At 40.4% G+C, this 15207-nt stretch overlaps 2 protein-coding genes across 6 annotated transcripts; one reads left to right on the top strand and one right to left on the bottom strand.

Moving 5' to 3' along the window:
• The first annotated feature begins 3820 nt into the window (after nucleotides 1-3820).
• esco2 (establishment of sister chromatid cohesion N-acetyltransferase 2) lies at nucleotides 3821-8798 on the top strand. Of its 5 annotated transcripts, none has more exons than XM_064340390.1 (11): nucleotides 3821-3978; nucleotides 5061-5136; nucleotides 5235-6237; nucleotides 6376-6454; nucleotides 6588-6624; nucleotides 6738-6864; nucleotides 7048-7179; nucleotides 7338-7427; nucleotides 7512-7655; nucleotides 7841-8025; nucleotides 8408-8798. In XM_064340390.1, the coding sequence occupies exons 2-11, from the start codon at nucleotides 5081-5083 to the stop codon at nucleotides 8538-8540; spliced, it is 1986 nt and encodes a 661-aa protein (XP_064196460.1). In that variant the 5' UTR covers nucleotides 3821-3978; nucleotides 5061-5080; the 3' UTR covers nucleotides 8541-8798. The 5 variants fall into 5 exon arrangements, with proteins under 5 accessions (XP_064196460.1, XP_064196459.1, XP_064196457.1 ...); XM_064340389.1 differs by having other exon boundaries at nucleotides 5232-6237; XM_064340387.1 differs by lacking the exon at nucleotides 3821-3978 and adding an exon at nucleotides 4132-4299.
• A 189-nt stretch (nucleotides 8799-8987) lies between these two features.
• On the bottom strand, nucleotides 8988-14028 carry pbk (PDZ binding kinase). Its single transcript, XM_064341249.1, has 9 exons — nucleotides 13830-14028; nucleotides 13207-13288; nucleotides 12754-12838; nucleotides 12319-12458; nucleotides 11851-12020; nucleotides 11116-11245; nucleotides 9874-10047; nucleotides 9496-9664; nucleotides 8988-8991 (listed from the first exon to the last, which is right to left on the bottom strand). The coding sequence occupies exons 2-9, from the start codon at nucleotides 13262-13264 to the stop codon at nucleotides 8988-8990; spliced, it is 930 nt and encodes a 309-aa protein (XP_064197319.1). The 5' UTR covers nucleotides 13265-13288; nucleotides 13830-14028.
• Between the last annotated feature and the right edge of the window lie 1179 nt (nucleotides 14029-15207).

Genomic DNA, 15207 nt, shown 5'->3' with positions numbered 1-15207 from the left:
CACTGTTTTTTTTTCAGACTCTCAAACAGCTCCTGTGCTGTCCGCATTGTGCCACTCTTCCTCAAAGGGTAAACGCTTCCCCTTTCTGACAGGAGGCAGATGCCCTTTCCCTCTGTCTGCATGCATCAAAAGCTTCAGTAGAAGGAAGGCTAGTTTGGATACCCAATAAAAAGTTTCGTTTTTTTTTTTTCTAGAATCTTCTAGCTGCATGGCAAATCTAAAGTGTTTCTGAAGGAGATATTATCCTGCAAGTGCCCCATACTGAGCACAAAAATGACTTCTAAAGCAATTTTATTATTGTAATAATTACAGACGAAGGCCCCTTATAATAACCTTGCCAATGGAAATAATAACAATATTGAAGTCAAATGAAAAATCTGGACCTAAAAGTCCTGCAAATAATCCTTGCCTTTTGGATGACACTTCCAGAAAGATTACTGTTTATTGATTTATTTTCTGTATTTTGGGTAACCTTTCCCACACAGCTTACTTTTAAATCCTGTCGCTCGACCAAGAAACATAATTATTTTTTTATAGGAGAACAGTTTTCATGACAAAGTAATCCAGGCCATTTATATGTCCCATGATTCACAACCAACTACAAAAAAAATCTATTTAGAGGATGGATCACTAATCACTCTCTAACATGTAGAAGTTTAGGCCAAAAAGCTCCTTTTTAATACCTATTTATAATACACTAGCATTCAAATCCAGTCATTCACAACTAAACAGTTCATTTTCAAATAAACATAGGAGAGTTCCTCTCTCAGTCCTGGAAGCATTCTTAAAAGTACATGAAAACACAATAAATATTGTCAGTAGGAGTCATTAGCAATGACACAGTTTAACATTCTCATGTTAAATTACTTTAAATTGAAATCCTTACTCATATTGTTTCAGTGCCCTGGGGTTTCGCTATTTCTTTGTTTATTAAAACTTAATCAATTACTAATTAGAAAACAGGGTTGCCACAGCATTTTCTTACATGGTTGAAGTCGCCATCTAGTGGCAGAGAATGAATAAAGACATACGGTGTTAAAATGACACAGCAGGTTTCTTTTGCCTTGCTTCCACAATCCTAAACCTGTATCTGGCCCTGTGAACAGATACAGAATGTATGAGGGTCAGAAATATTTCTTAAGGGATGCCCATCTGCAGCTTATTTTTCTGAAAAACTTTGCATTGCTTGCCTTCTTTTCAATGTCATTTTTAAGCAAAGCTCCTCCCTGCTTGGTAGGGTGTATTGGTCCAGATGTGCCTTGTACCTGGCCTTATCCAGGTGTGCACTGCAAAGTGTCAGGAAAGGTCTGACAGAAGGTTCAGTTGAAGTGGAAACAAGACTCACATTCCAGGCCTTGATGTGGTTCAGTCTATAATCTAAAAGGGATTTTTGGAAGCCAAAGAAAAGGGCTACAATTTTATTAGATTAGCCTGCATTCACCTGACCATATGCAATGCTGAACTACGCTTGAACCGACAAAGCTTTTTTTTCTGAATATAGAACTTCTGTTTTGTATTTAGCTCTTTAATGATGCAAGGCAGTGAGTACAATTCCCTTTCATTTAACTTACGCCATTAAGATGCATCATCTTATAACACCTTTTCAACGTATTTCAACATGCTGCTGCCCATTGGTCTCAGATCATGTGAAAAAATAATGAAACCCAAAAAGCGTAATGGTGTCTGACAGAGTGGAAGGCGAGAAGATGCGCAGAACTGCACAGTGCTGGGCAGCCTCAGAGATTAACAAACAGCTGGTGAACAGATCGCAACACGCCTCGCTAATTAACTTAGCGTCCACCATGACCCGCCCTGTTTATGTGGATAAACAGTGATACTGCAGGCTGACTTGTTTAAGAGTTCAGTAATACTGAAAATAAAAAGGATAGTTTTGTATCGGTTATGCAGAAGACCTGCCCAGTCCTGTACTCAACCAGCTGAATCAAGCTGACATCATCATCTCTCAACCTCTGGCATATCCACAGACTATTTCAATGCATTAGTCACTCCACAATGGCCTGCAATTAAAATTGCATCACTGGGGCACCTGAAAATATATTTCACAACAGCCAATCATGTAGAATTAAAAATCCACCGGTGGTAAAACTCATGGAAGTCATGGAACACATGTGACATACATTTAAATGTCGATGCAATTAATGTATTCTATACTCTAAAATGAATGGAGAGGCCCATTTTTTAAGGGTCACTGTTTTGTAAACACAGACCTGGTCCTATGGTAACTAACGGTCACCCCATTACTGGGGGAAACAGCCTTTTCCCCAGTTTCGCCAGGACCAAATCCTGCGCAGACCAGATGCAAAACAACTGTCTTTTCTTTTTGGCTTCTGACTTTGGTTGCAAAGACTTGTTTACTCAGATGTCAGATGAAATTAAAACCCTGAAGGAAGTTTATGCATTAGGATCATCCAGTCATCTCATGATGTTATTTCACGTTTGCCCTTGGGAAGGGGACTACACATTAGTTATTTAGTACTTTTAGCTGGGGGCGGGGGGCCGATCACACACAGCTGCAGATACCAGTCGTGTTTAGAAACGAACAAATGTTACACTTTTGTCTGAAAAACAGCAGGTGGGAGTTCGATCCTGCCCATAATAATCGCTTGAGGACACTTGGCACTGTTTTGCAGAGTGTGTTTAATGTCCATTCCCTGAAATACAGCTCGTCTGTCACTAAACTGAAAACCATCACAACAATGGTGCTTCATACTCAGATGAGACCTTTACCTAGATTCCTTCAGTTTTTAAACTTAAAAGAAGGCCGAGGATTTGCATGAATACAAACTTTGGCAACCTCAGCCATGACATTAACAGTGCAGACAGGCGTGCATTTTAAAATCATGCCAACCACAACATTAAACCGCCCTGTCTGGATGCTGAGGTAAAGCTCACAGGAAAGTTGGAATAGTGCAGAAAGCACAGTGAAAACATTGACATGTTGTTTAAAAACTTAGAAAGGGTGCAGCTTTTTCCATCAGAAAAATACACATTGCGTGCAATACAAAATTATCAAGACTGCTCTTATGGTAAAAATAGGTAAAATTAGGTACACATCACTGAATCCAATAATATAATATATAAACTAACACGTAGCACTTAAAATTAAATTAAATTTTAAAAAATTTTGTTGAGACTCCCATTCAGCATTCTGGTTGTAAGTTTTAAATGGATTGATTAAACTGAGTTCTAGAGCCACCTTCTGGATAATTTCTGTACTACACAAAAATAACATTTTAATGTAGCAAATATGATATTTCAAAGTTCAAATTTGTAGAATCGATCTTCAAACGCTTTAAATAAAAATACTTTTTTCGTTTATTTGAATTCATGCAACATTAGCCTTTTCTTTTTTGCAAAAAAAAAATTAAAATCTAAAATGGGAGATTGAATCACAGTCCAGATGCAATTTAAATCCGAACTGAAATGAACGGTTAGGCGATGAACTAAACACCCAAGTGTCCAACAAGAATTGGTTCGGCATGTTTAAAAGCCAAGGGGTATTAGCATGTGGGGCGATCAGTCTAGGATTGTGCATTTCACAGTTTTAATGTATCTACGTAATTGTCCAACCAACTATTTCCATGGTTAGCACTAAGTAATGTTAAATGTGCAATGGATAATTTATTACAAAAATGATTATTTCCGATGCAATAGAAATTGCCAATAAAACTACCCAAATACAGTTCACTACTTGCTACACAAAGTATTTCCAGACACCCTGGAATCTGACAGTTACCTTTCTTAGCTTAAAAAAATTGTATAGGAACAAGAATGCTAGTTACACAGAAACTCCTCCCTTTATCAAATGCGTCACAGCCATAGTTAGACTGAGAGTTTTCGTGGCGCGCTATTCAAAACAGCTCTCAAAAGAACCGCGAGTGTGAGGTTTCTCGCTGGTTTGTACTCAAAGTAAAATAGAAACATTTTAAACAAGGATACGGAATCACTATCTGACTGGTAGGCATGTCTATTCGTGTTTGCTTTCCCAAATATAAATGAGATGTATCCTCATGTTTACTTACCATCGTGTTAACTGGCTAGCTGTAATTGACTGATAAGCAGCAATGTTAGCAAGCTGTTAAGTTAGCTGAACGAAATCCAACAGGCTCAGTCACAGACGCGTTAGCCGATGTTGTCGTCGTTATGTTCCAATTTTGTATTGTGGCATTCATATATGTAAAGTTGTTTGCTTCATCTGCATGCTGAGTTTGAAGCTAGTTAGTTGGTGGACTAACGGTAACGTTAGATTGTTTGTCGTAGCTGAACTCTCTTCGTTAGGTTAGTGCTACAAATACGTTTAGCTGCCAGATCGCCCTGACTACGTCTAGTTGCTTAGCTAGCTAACAAGCCTAAACAATAAAAGACAAGATCTTAACTTATTATTAAGTAGTTAATGTACGCTTGTTTTGTTGTGTTTGTTTCTCAGCCAGTTCGCTAATGTTAGTACTTAAAACAAATTGCTCCCTAATCTCCCGCCAAGTTTGGAGATCTCGAATCCTCGCTCAAACCTACTCAGTTGGCGCGACGTTCCTAGCTATCGATAGCTAAATGCGTAACGAAAGTATGTTATTGTCATTTACCTGAGTTAAGTGCCTGTAGGATACATTTATTAAAATACTCTTAACATATTTAAGTGTAATTAAATACATTTTCTGGACTAACCTGGCCACGTTAGCTAGCGTGGCTATGAATTTAATGAATTTTGCCTGCTAGATACCGGCTAGCTAACTAATCTGATGAATTCGATCAAATTATCCATAGGTTATTTACTGAAAGAGGGTGTTCAGACTACAATTTGCGTGAGATATCATATTACTCAGAACTACCAGCAACCTAACATTTGTAGGTGGACTTCGAACGTTAGCGAACAGTTTAGTTAGCTTTTAACATTCAGTGTAGTGGTGGGGTGGGTATGTGACTGGTTTTTGTATTAATTTGGCATAACCCAGAACACAATGTCATTAGCCCGATTTATTTAGCCCCAAACACGGTAAACTGTTTAAACGTATTACTTATATTTTTTTTATCTCGTTCTGCAGAAGGCCAGTCCGAACTGAAAATGCTGCCTTACTGTACAACCAGTAAAAGGAAGCGTTGTTCTGTCAGCTCTGAGAGGTAAGCTCTTGTGGTGATACCGGTCTAGTGTGTAGTGACGGCATTCTTGTACATTTAGTCGCATTCTCATAATTTTGTAAATGTCATCTTTCTAGCAGCCCAGCAAAGAAGCATGCTCTGAACGGAGGTTCTCCCCTCAGACGGAAGTCTCCCAGGCTGCCACAGTCTCCCCTGGGAAATAAGGGGCATGTTCGCAGGGAGAAAGAGAATTTCCCATCACCCCAGAAATCTGCTTCACCCAGACGCCAAAGGAGCTCCCCTGCCTGTTCTCCCCTGGCCCCTAGGGAGCTGTGCCTGCCGTCCCCACTGAAAGGCTCTCCCAAGAGAGCTTCCCCATTCAAGACCTCCGTAGGAACTGGGTGCTTCTACAGCAAGAGGAAAGCACTCTATCTGACGCCCCTGGAGAGAAAGCTACTAAATGATAGCAAACCCCTCGGCAGCAAATCCAGCACAAGCCTGTTCAGTCCCCCCAAGTCTGCAGGGAGGCTGAAATCTGGGAAAGGCAAAAGGGCCAAACGGGTTGCCTCTTCTCCAACTCTGACGACAAGCCCGAAGGGGACCGTCGCCTTTAAAAAAAGTGCAGGAATTGAAGGTGGAAATGGCGGCCAGCAGAGAGAGCCGTACAAATTTCCCTCTGTGACATTCAGCAGCATGAAAGCCAAGCCGAAGCCAAAGCTGTTTGTGGGAGCTGCTTTCTTCAGCACTGGGAAAAGGGCTAACACGATGTACAAAAAATCCATTCAGAAATCCACTAAGCTCAAGCCAGTCGCTAAGGTGGAGAAAAACCGAGTCCAGGTTCCGGCAAAGGAGAAAATTTGTGAGCCCAAGAAGACGGCACCGTCTCCTTTGCGAAATGCCGTTTTTGTGAAGAAGCCGGTTGAGGTTCCTCAGCCGCAAGCTGAACATGCAGACATTGAGGAGTCCACGTCCGTTGGCTGTGTCCAGGAGAAGCAGGTTCAGAGTGAACAAAGAGCCCCAGAGGCCCTGTCACCTTCTGCCCTGTCAAAGAAGTACGGGCTGGTCAAGGAAGTGAAGATTATTCTGAGGAGGTCTGATACCCCCTCTAGTCCCGAGTCCTCTGCAACAGACGCAAGCTTCCAGGTAACTGCACATTAAAGTTGATGCTCGTTTTGCAGCAGTGTGCAAAATGTGTTGCTCTGCCTCGCCACATAAACCTCAAGCTCTTCTAAGTGGTGTTTCTGAGTGCAGTTTTACCCATCGTTTCCTCTCGATTTCCAGGACTTCAGTACACAGGAATCGGACACAGTGTTTGAGATCAGTGACATCCATTTATCAGCTGTAAAGTGCAGTCCAGAAGGTATGGCGTTCTTTATGGATTATGAAATATTATGACGTTTTGTGAATCATAAATATTTCGGCAGTTTGTTGAGGTGAACCAATGTCTGTTAAGCATTACCCCCCCCCCCCCCCCCCCGTCTTCATTTCTGCAGAATCTCCCTCTGTGTACCCCATCTTTGGTGCCAAGAAGTAAGAGCTATCTTGGGCTATTCTTTCTTTACACTACTGGAAGAATTCATAAAAAGACATTAAACAAATTTTGTAAATCCTAACAAATTGTAATGTATAAATTCCTCATTAAGGCACCTGAAGAAACGGAGTCTGGCTTCCCCAATGAAGTGCAGCACCCCTTCCACACTAACCGTCTCAGCAACAAGAAGCCTCCGGAAAAAGGAGCAGGAGAAGCTGGCGCCCGACCAGCTAATCATCGTGCGTAGTTTTGAGCCGTGGTTTTGTGCTCTGAGTGCCACAAAACATGGGGCACATTAAAAGATTATTGAACCGTAACAGTCTGGACTTCTTGAAAGACTGTTGGAAGATTACTTTTCTAGGCTGTGTACTGCCAGGCTGTGGCTTGTGCCCCGGTGAAGACTTGTCTTGTGTTGTCTGCAGGATGCTGGCCAGAAGCAGTTTGGTGCCACCACGTGCTCATCCTGTGGCATGGTCTATAGTGCCGACAGTCTTGAAGACAACTTTCAGCACACACAGTTCCACCAGCGCTTCCTGGACAGTATCAAGTTTGTGGTAATTGACTTTGTATTTCCTCTAAGGTGTGCCGATGTTTTTGTACTGTATTTCCTCCATAGCTGAACCAAAGCTGCAGATGTTTGCTTTAACGTTAAAAACAGCTTGTTGCAATTGATTTCTGGTGCACTTGATGTTTATTGTACTTACGTTGGCAGGGTTGGAAGAAAGAGCGAGTGGTAGCTGAATTTTGGGATGGAAAAATCATAATGGTTCTCCCCGAAGATCCAAAATATGCCATTAAAAAGGTAAATTGATAAATGGTTGCATTTGGCCATTTTTATTTGCTGAATACTTTTCCATGCTTGTTTACCAACGATTACTTTCTTCAGGCTGAAGAAGTCCGGAAACTTGCAGACAACGAACTAGGATTTCAGCAGGTCTCTCTCAGTTGTCCCAGCAAGGCTAAAACGTACCTGTTTGTGAACTCTGACAAGATGGTTGTCGGCTGCCTGATCACCGAACACATCAGACAGGTAAGGCCTTACAGGTACACTTCAGCCCAGATTACTGGAACAGAACTTGGGACTTTAGTCAGATGGGGTTCTTTCTCTTTGTACACTGAGAATGTGCCCACAGGCTATGTAACATGTTGAAGAATATGGATTCTTCTGATGCTTGATTTTATTTGACAAGTTTAATGTTGTGATGGTTTTTACAGGCCTACAGGGTACTGGAGCAACCAGAACGTACCAAGGACATGACCAAAGAGGACTTCATGGACCACCACAGGGCCTGGTGCTGCTCCACCTCTCCAGAGACGGCCATTTGCGGCATTAGCCGGATCTGGGTGTTCAGTCTGATGAGGAGAAAGGGCATCGCCACACGCTTGTTGGACACTGCAAGGTAGGATTTCTGTTAAGGTGGTGGGTCTGAAACATTTAGCCCACAATCCACTTCTTGATCAAATACGATTTTGTGCGACCCTCCCAATCAGTGTTTAGCCTGAGGTTTTCAAACAAGGTGCAGCAACATTTTCTATCTGTAAAAATGATTACACTGTAACTTAACTAGTGAAGAGAAAATGTTTCATTTGACTAGTGTAAATGTCAAAGGAGAAACTTTGAAAATAGATTTGTTTTTTTCTCTCTAAGTACACACTGGTTAACATAGCACTAGCTTAAGAGCTCAACCCTTATGTCTTTAGCTCTTGTGTTTATAACGAAAATTCTGCTTCTTTTATCCTGTCACTGGGCTAACTAGACTTTGGGATATTTTTTTTCCTCAGAAACACCTTCATGTATGGAAGCCATCTGACCAAGAAGGAAATCGCCTTCTCTGATCCCACACCAGACGGGAAACTCTTTGCCACAAAATATTGTGAAACGCCTGCGTTTTTGGTTTATAACTTCATTGGCTAATTGCTATATCAAAAAAGTTGCAAGAGCATTTTGGAAGCAATCTGATTTATATTTGCATCTGTATATTAGTTCAGATAGGATTTATAGCCTTCAATGATGTTAGCTTGTAATTTAAAGTACAGGTTTGGTATAGCTAATATGAAGACTGATTCCTTTCTTTCCATTCTTAAAACAGTTTATGCCTATTGTTTTATATGCAGCATTTTACAAATGTAAATAGTTGAAATAAAAGTTTTATCCCAAAAATTTACTGCACAACTGAATAGCACGTCTTTCTGGAACAATTCTGCACTTTCACCAAAAATGTAAACGTAGTCATGTTTTTCTTGACGGGTAATGTAATACAGGCACAGGGCTCTATGCTAACGTTTTTTGCCAGGAGCACATGTTGTCTAAAGATAAAGAACTTGGGATGCACTTGAATGCATCCCAATTAGTAGATGTGTGCTAACTGGAAAAATAATTTTGGAACAGATCAATTTTCAGGAGCACGTTCTCCTGAAATGGAAGCAATGTAGATCCCTTGGGTAAACTGACATTTTAATCAAGTTTGATTTACATTACATTACATTACAGGCATTTAGCAGACGCTCTTATCCAGAGCGACTTACACAACTATTTTACATAGCATTTTACATTGTATCTTTATACAGCTGGATATATACTGAAGCAATGCAGGTAAGACTGCTCAAGGGTACACAGGAGTGTCCTTACCGAATCGAACTCTGACCTTTCTTACATGACTCTGTTCCTTACCACTGTGCTACACTCCGATTTAGGAACATTGACTTCATGCAGTGACCCTGTAGCTATTTATAAGAAAGTCCAAAGGATAAATAATCATTTATTTTTAAGACAAAACAGAAATGACAAGAAAGATAAAGCTACACAGAAGTTTCTTAATTACTTCTGAACTAATCTAATGACTCGTTTCCTTGGTAGACCAGCACCTGACGATTGCGCGGCAGAGGGGCGCTTGTGGGGGTCTTCGCTGGTGCAGAGGCAGAAGAGCTCCACCATTCGCTGGTAGGAGGCCCCCAGGATCTCGGTGTCCAGGGGCGGCCGCGTGCCCAAGCTTTCGTAGTACGTGTCCTCGTCAAAGTCCAGCTCGTCGAAAGAATCGTCTGGCACAAGGTCACAACAAAGACCCGGTCACACTAGCCTTCCCACCATTCTAAACAGGAATGTTTCAGTTCCTCAGTTCCATGTCAGAAAAAATAGATATTCCCATGTGTCAGGACCATATATAAATGGGCAACATAATAAGCCAAAACACTGTGATAAATCATGTAGGCATATTTTAATTGGATCAGAATATATTGTGTAGTTTTACCTTCATCATCCTCACTATCCAACATCTCCAGATGAGGAACAGACAGGGTCATCATCTCCCAGAGTGTCAGCCCATAAGCATAGATGTCTGCTTTGTCAGTGATTACCCCATCCTCCAGGGCCTCTTTGGGTTTCCAGGGCTCTGTTCCAATGTAGTTAGCTCTGGGGTCACTGACTGTACAGAGTGAAAAGAAAAAGATTTCAGCGTTGAGCAGAACTTCAATTTCAGACCATTTCGCAGTCCTGGGAAGCATTTAAAGCACCAAAACAATAAACTTTAATTGTTGGCATGCTGACAAACTGCCCAGCACGGCAGTTCTACAAATTTCTGAGAATAAAAGCATTGTACACAATAGCCTTAATGAGACATTGCTCACTGAAAAGGCACAATAAATACGCTGAATAAATTCTCCAGGATCAGAAAATGATATACTGATCATTGCTGTATTCAGAAAATTCATAAATGCATACATCATAAACCACTAGTTATAGACTTAACTATACATTTTACAAAGAGAACCCTTAAATACATTGGAATGAAAACATTTCCAACAGGAACCAAGTGATGCATTATTCTGCATAAACACTCATTTTATATGTGGCTGACTGAATATGAGAGCTCTAGCTTTGTTATCCACAGTACAGATTTCTCCCACTCTCAGTTTAGGAGGGAAAACTTTGCTTTCGTGCAGATCTAATACGTGTCCAGAATACATGGCTTAGGATGTCTTGGCACTCAGGGAAGAGTTGTTGGGCCCAACAAATTTCAACATTCTTTAATAATGATGTGTTAAATGGTTACTGCAGTGAAAAGCTACATGGTGGACTTTAACAATGTTGGGCAAACAAAAAGAACAGTAAACACTGGAACTTCAATAAAAAATAAACATAACTTTGGCTGCAAATCAGTCTGCCAAACAGAAAGGTTTAAATATATTTAAGACATTAAGTTATATGGATAAATACACCTCTGTACTGGGGAGAAGGCAGGTGGCAGTCTAAACCCATCATTTTCATACGCATGTCTTGTCAGACTACAAAATAAGATTTATAGCAAATAAAAACAGCCCAGAACACTCATTACAAACAGGCTAATGCTAGTTTATGTTAGCCGGAATCATGTGTGGACTTAGGTCTTCTCTGATATCCTGTAAATGTTTTTGCCATTTGTGGGCCCTACAGTGTGAAAAGGTCACAATATACATTTTTAACACAATTGCTGCCACGAAGCAACACAAGCTACCTTTCATGTTCTCATCCAGATGCAGGGAGACGCCCACGTCGCAGATTTTTACGGCTTCGAAGTCTCCTTTGACAACAACGTTGCATGATTTGATATCCCCATGTAGAAGCTTTTTCTCATTGTGAAGATACTAGAAGAGATGGAAATGCATGTCTGGGGCATGCTCTACAGCACCAAAAAACATGTTCATGCTTGGCATTAATCATAACCGTCCTGAATACAAAAACTACTGCATCTGCAAACAATAAAAATAAAATATATTATTTTTTTTTGGTTGGTTTTTAAATAGAAACCATCCCTTATGTTATAGAGGGGCTGGTTCCATTTTGGTCTCTTGTGCAGATGCCTGACTGACCACAAGAGACACCATCTTGATGATTGAACCCCTCCCTCCCAGGCCACAAGCAACATGATCAGGCTTTGATTCCAAACAGCAGGGCATGTCACTGCAGAGAACAAGTGCTTCAGCATGATATACAACCTGACAGGCCCCTCTTTTTGTTAAATCTTGACTAGAACATTATACATTCCCCCCAAAAAAGTTATATTTTCAAACCATACGGGCAAATGTCCACAGGAATTTTACATTTACAGAGATGGCTGAAAAAAGACACGAGTATGCACTTGGTGAAACTTGCTATGTTTCAAAATCATATGTGGGGAAAGGTTCAAAACTTCAAATAGAACAAGATGGTTTGCAGAGGGAAACTTTATCAGCCATTTTGTGCCGGATACCTGGAGCCCACGCGCCACGTGCAGGGCCACATTCTCAATGGTTTTGGCCGGGAAAGCAGCTCCCCCTTCCTCTCGCCTCTTCTCTATCAGGTCATTCAGAGATTGCTCTCCTCCATACTCCATGGCCAGGCACTTGGATCCATCCTTAGCAGTGGTGAAAGCTCGGAACCCTGAATTGCGAAAGGCCACACAAAATTATTCTTACAAACAAGGGGAGTTTTCATGTTTATGGCATATGAGAATTAAAAAAAAATTTTTTTATTACAGTCTGGCTAATCAAAAGTTTTTTGAAGAACAGTCCATAAACCTTTTGTGAATTGCAGTTGTCCCCAGATATTTGAGGTGTCTTGCACAGAACTGAATACTAAGCTAAATAGCCGTGAATATTTATACAACCACAGATATCCGGAACAAGCACCAAGCATCTGGAGTCATCTCATTGATGGATTTATTTTATGTTCATCTTACCAACAATGTTTGGGTGGTGCAGGCCCTTTAAAATCTTTGCTTCGTCACAAAGCCGTTTCTGGTAAACACCCAGGCTTGTTGTTGCACACTTGCTGTTGATCTTCTTAATGGCCCAAGGAGAATGAGTCTGTTTGCCAACTCTGAAAGGTCAAATGGTGACAAACGTTTAAGACTGCTAAATCCCATAGCGCCAGGATTCACATATTTCGGGTCCATATCTAGGCCCACGTTCATTCAGCTTCTCGGTGTAGTGCAGAGTGCGGAGTGCAGACCTAGGATCAGGTGTCTCTTGGCCATATCTTAATCTTATTCATTATGACCTGAAGGTGCAAACCAGTAATAGGTCAGCACTCGTCAATTGAGAAGCATTATAAATACGGCCCCTGGTGCCATTTCAGAAGCGAGATGCAAGTTCTGGTGACAGGGTAAACATACCTTTTCATTAGATAAACATTCACTCCAGTTCCACATCCAAGTTTTTGCATAAAAGGAGACGCGGGGATGGTTATTGGTGTCCCAGCTGGAGAAAATGGTAAAATAGATTGAAATGCCTAAATATGCCTAAGGGGCGACATAGCTCAGGAGGTAAGAGCGGTTGTCTGGCAGAGGCATAAATTGTAAAGCACTTTGGATAAAAGCGCTATATAAAATTGCAGTCTATGTAAATAAAACAGACACCGGTTATCTTCTTGCGAAATACGACTACTCTAATCAATGTCACATTGAAACGTTTTCAACGGTGATAATACTTTAATCATTTTAACACACATAACATAGCTTTGGCCATGTCATAACTGCCATTGTATTCCAGCATAATCATTTTATTGCCCAGTATAATTAAGGACTACAGTTAAAAGCTAGAATGACAATTAAGAGTTAGATACGCACCGGGACTCCTCATCCCGTTTTGCTTACAAGGGGTCTTGAAAGCGCTTGCTGCTTCCATGCTTAGTCTTCAGATCTGTATTATCTGATCAAAGACAATGAATCACTGAATTAGCACAAGGCAACATTGCTATTGTTCCACTAGCTATGCTAACGTTAGCTCGTCAAACAGCATATAAGAATGAATACATTTTAACGGTCTAGCAAGTTTGGTAATGTAAGAAATCAGCTGAAGCTATTGTTGGAGGGTGAAGCCTACCCAACTACGAGTATGTCCGTTTTATATCTTCAGCAAATATCTAGCTTGTTAAGTATGTTAAGACCGAAGTTAGCTAGTTTGCTAGATGACACTGAAACTCGGAGTAGATCTAATCAGAGAAAAAAATTTTTCGTTGCTTTAATGCCGATAACTAGTTAGCAATAACGTTAGTACAGCTATCTTTTAATCTATTCTAGCCGGTTGTAGTTGACTAGCCACACAGTACTCAAGATTCTGTCTTAGAACGGATTCCCACTAACATCACGTTAAACGTATTTTAAGCTCTTTGAGCAACTAATCGATAAGTTAGTCTAATGTAGCCAAATTTAGTGAAAACTACATTCAGCCTCGGAGATGGAAAGTTCACCTGGTAATACAGATGTAGTTGTCTGCTTAGCAGGATACGCACTTACAAGTATTTTTCTGTACGTCAAATAGCGCCAAGTTTCAAAATTCAACGTATCTTTTCCGGGTATCAATTTTGCGCAAGACTGTGCATCTAAACAAGCATTTATAGAAAGTGCCGGTACTCATTGCAATATTTTACATCGCAGCAGTGAATCCACATGAAATACGAATCAGGGTAAATGCGCAGCGTCGGCAGTGCACGGACATTCGTGACTACAACCTTAAGAGAGTACAGTGACTGCAGAAGGACAAACCGTGCGTAGCTAAACTAGCTAAATTAGAAACGGGATTTCTGTTCTGCTTGCTTATAGAAAAGAGCGACATACAAAAAAGTGCACATAGAAAGGATTAGGCAACGAAGAGCAACTGATTAGCCTACTTTGCTACTGGGTACATTGGAAAAGGAGTGATATTTACAATATTTGTTTTGTTTCGTTGGCTACAGTGATGGATACAATTCTGTGTTGGGATAGTTGATTTAGAAGAATTTGCAAACAAGAACCCATAAAATAAAACAATTATTGCCATGTAGGTTTACTGCAAAGCCCGGGGTTAGGCAAAGTGACAGGGTCTCTGAGACTGAAATAACGTTTTTATCTACTGGACATGGGGAGGACTAAACTAAAGACAAAAGCCTAGTCTATGTATAAAGGCTACAACGCATTTTTTTATCCATGTTGTATTGTCATAAAAGCCAAAATTCGGTAAAATGTCATCGGAGTTGGACATCGGACGAAACGTTAAATGAGTGGCCAATAGTAGCCTATTGCAGATCTTTGTGGTAAGATTTAAGCATTTCGCTTACATGCTTTGTAGCTACCCTTTTATGCAGTATATGGTAGCTATCTCACTCTTTTGTACTCATTTTCATACTTTAACACTGCTGTCGAGCCTGCTTCAATGAGAAAGATGTTAGAAATGTTCTAGACTAGAGACCACTTAAATATGATGTCTGCACATTCACGTAGACATGATGTCAATTTCTGTATTACCAGGAACTGCTCATAAAAATATTCATTAAAGGCCCTTTACATCAGCTAGCAGTTTTCTGTATTAAATAGTAGTTAGTAGACCATTTAAAATTATTTGTGATGTTTGATGCTCATGAGTAGCAGTTACAAGATTTCTGCCAACAGATGGCAGAAGTGAATTCAAATTTAAACCAAAGGTGTCAAGTGAATTGAAGGCATCCATGTAAATACAAAATCATTATTCAATGTAATAGAATATATAAGCTGATATAGCCCAAGCTTTTGATGAATATTATATGCCATAGAGACATAAATGCACCCATTCAGAAGAATATTGTGCAGTCACGTTATTCTTACTGTGTTTGC

The sequence above is a fragment of the Anguilla rostrata genome, chromosome 6 (genome assembly GCF_018555375.3).
Source record: "Anguilla rostrata isolate EN2019 chromosome 6, ASM1855537v3, whole genome shotgun sequence".
Lineage (NCBI taxonomy): Eukaryota > Metazoa > Chordata > Actinopteri > Anguilliformes > Anguillidae > Anguilla > Anguilla rostrata.
The sequence above is the reverse complement of the archived record's forward strand: the minus strand, read 5'-3'. Positions and strand labels throughout refer to the sequence as shown.

Excerpts from the sequence above, each read along its gene's own strand:
- esco2 (XM_064340386.1), top strand. The coding sequence starts at position 4,221 with ATGCTGAGTTTGAAGCTAGTTAGTTGGTGGACTAACGGTAACGTTAGA. Across the intron at positions 4,300-5,060 it reads AGCTGAACTCTCTTCGTTAG|AAGGCCAGTCCGAACTGAAA; the intron begins GTTAGTGCTACA and ends CTCGTTCTGCAG. Across the intron at positions 6,455-6,587 it reads TGTAAAGTGCAGTCCAGAAG|AATCTCCCTCTGTGTACCCC; the intron begins GTATGGCGTTCT and ends TCATTTCTGCAG.
- pbk (XM_064341249.1), bottom strand. The coding sequence starts at position 13,264 with ATGGAAGCAGCAAGCGCTTTCAAGACCCCTTGTAAGCAAAACGGGATG. Across the intron at positions 12,839-13,206 it reads AAACGGGATGAGGAGTCCCG|CTGGGACACCAATAACCATC; the intron begins GTGCGTATCTAA and ends CATTTTCTCCAG. Across the intron at positions 9,665-9,873 it reads GGATAGTGAGGATGATGAAG|ACGATTCTTTCGACGAGCTG; the intron begins GTAAAACTACAC and ends ACCTTGTGCCAG.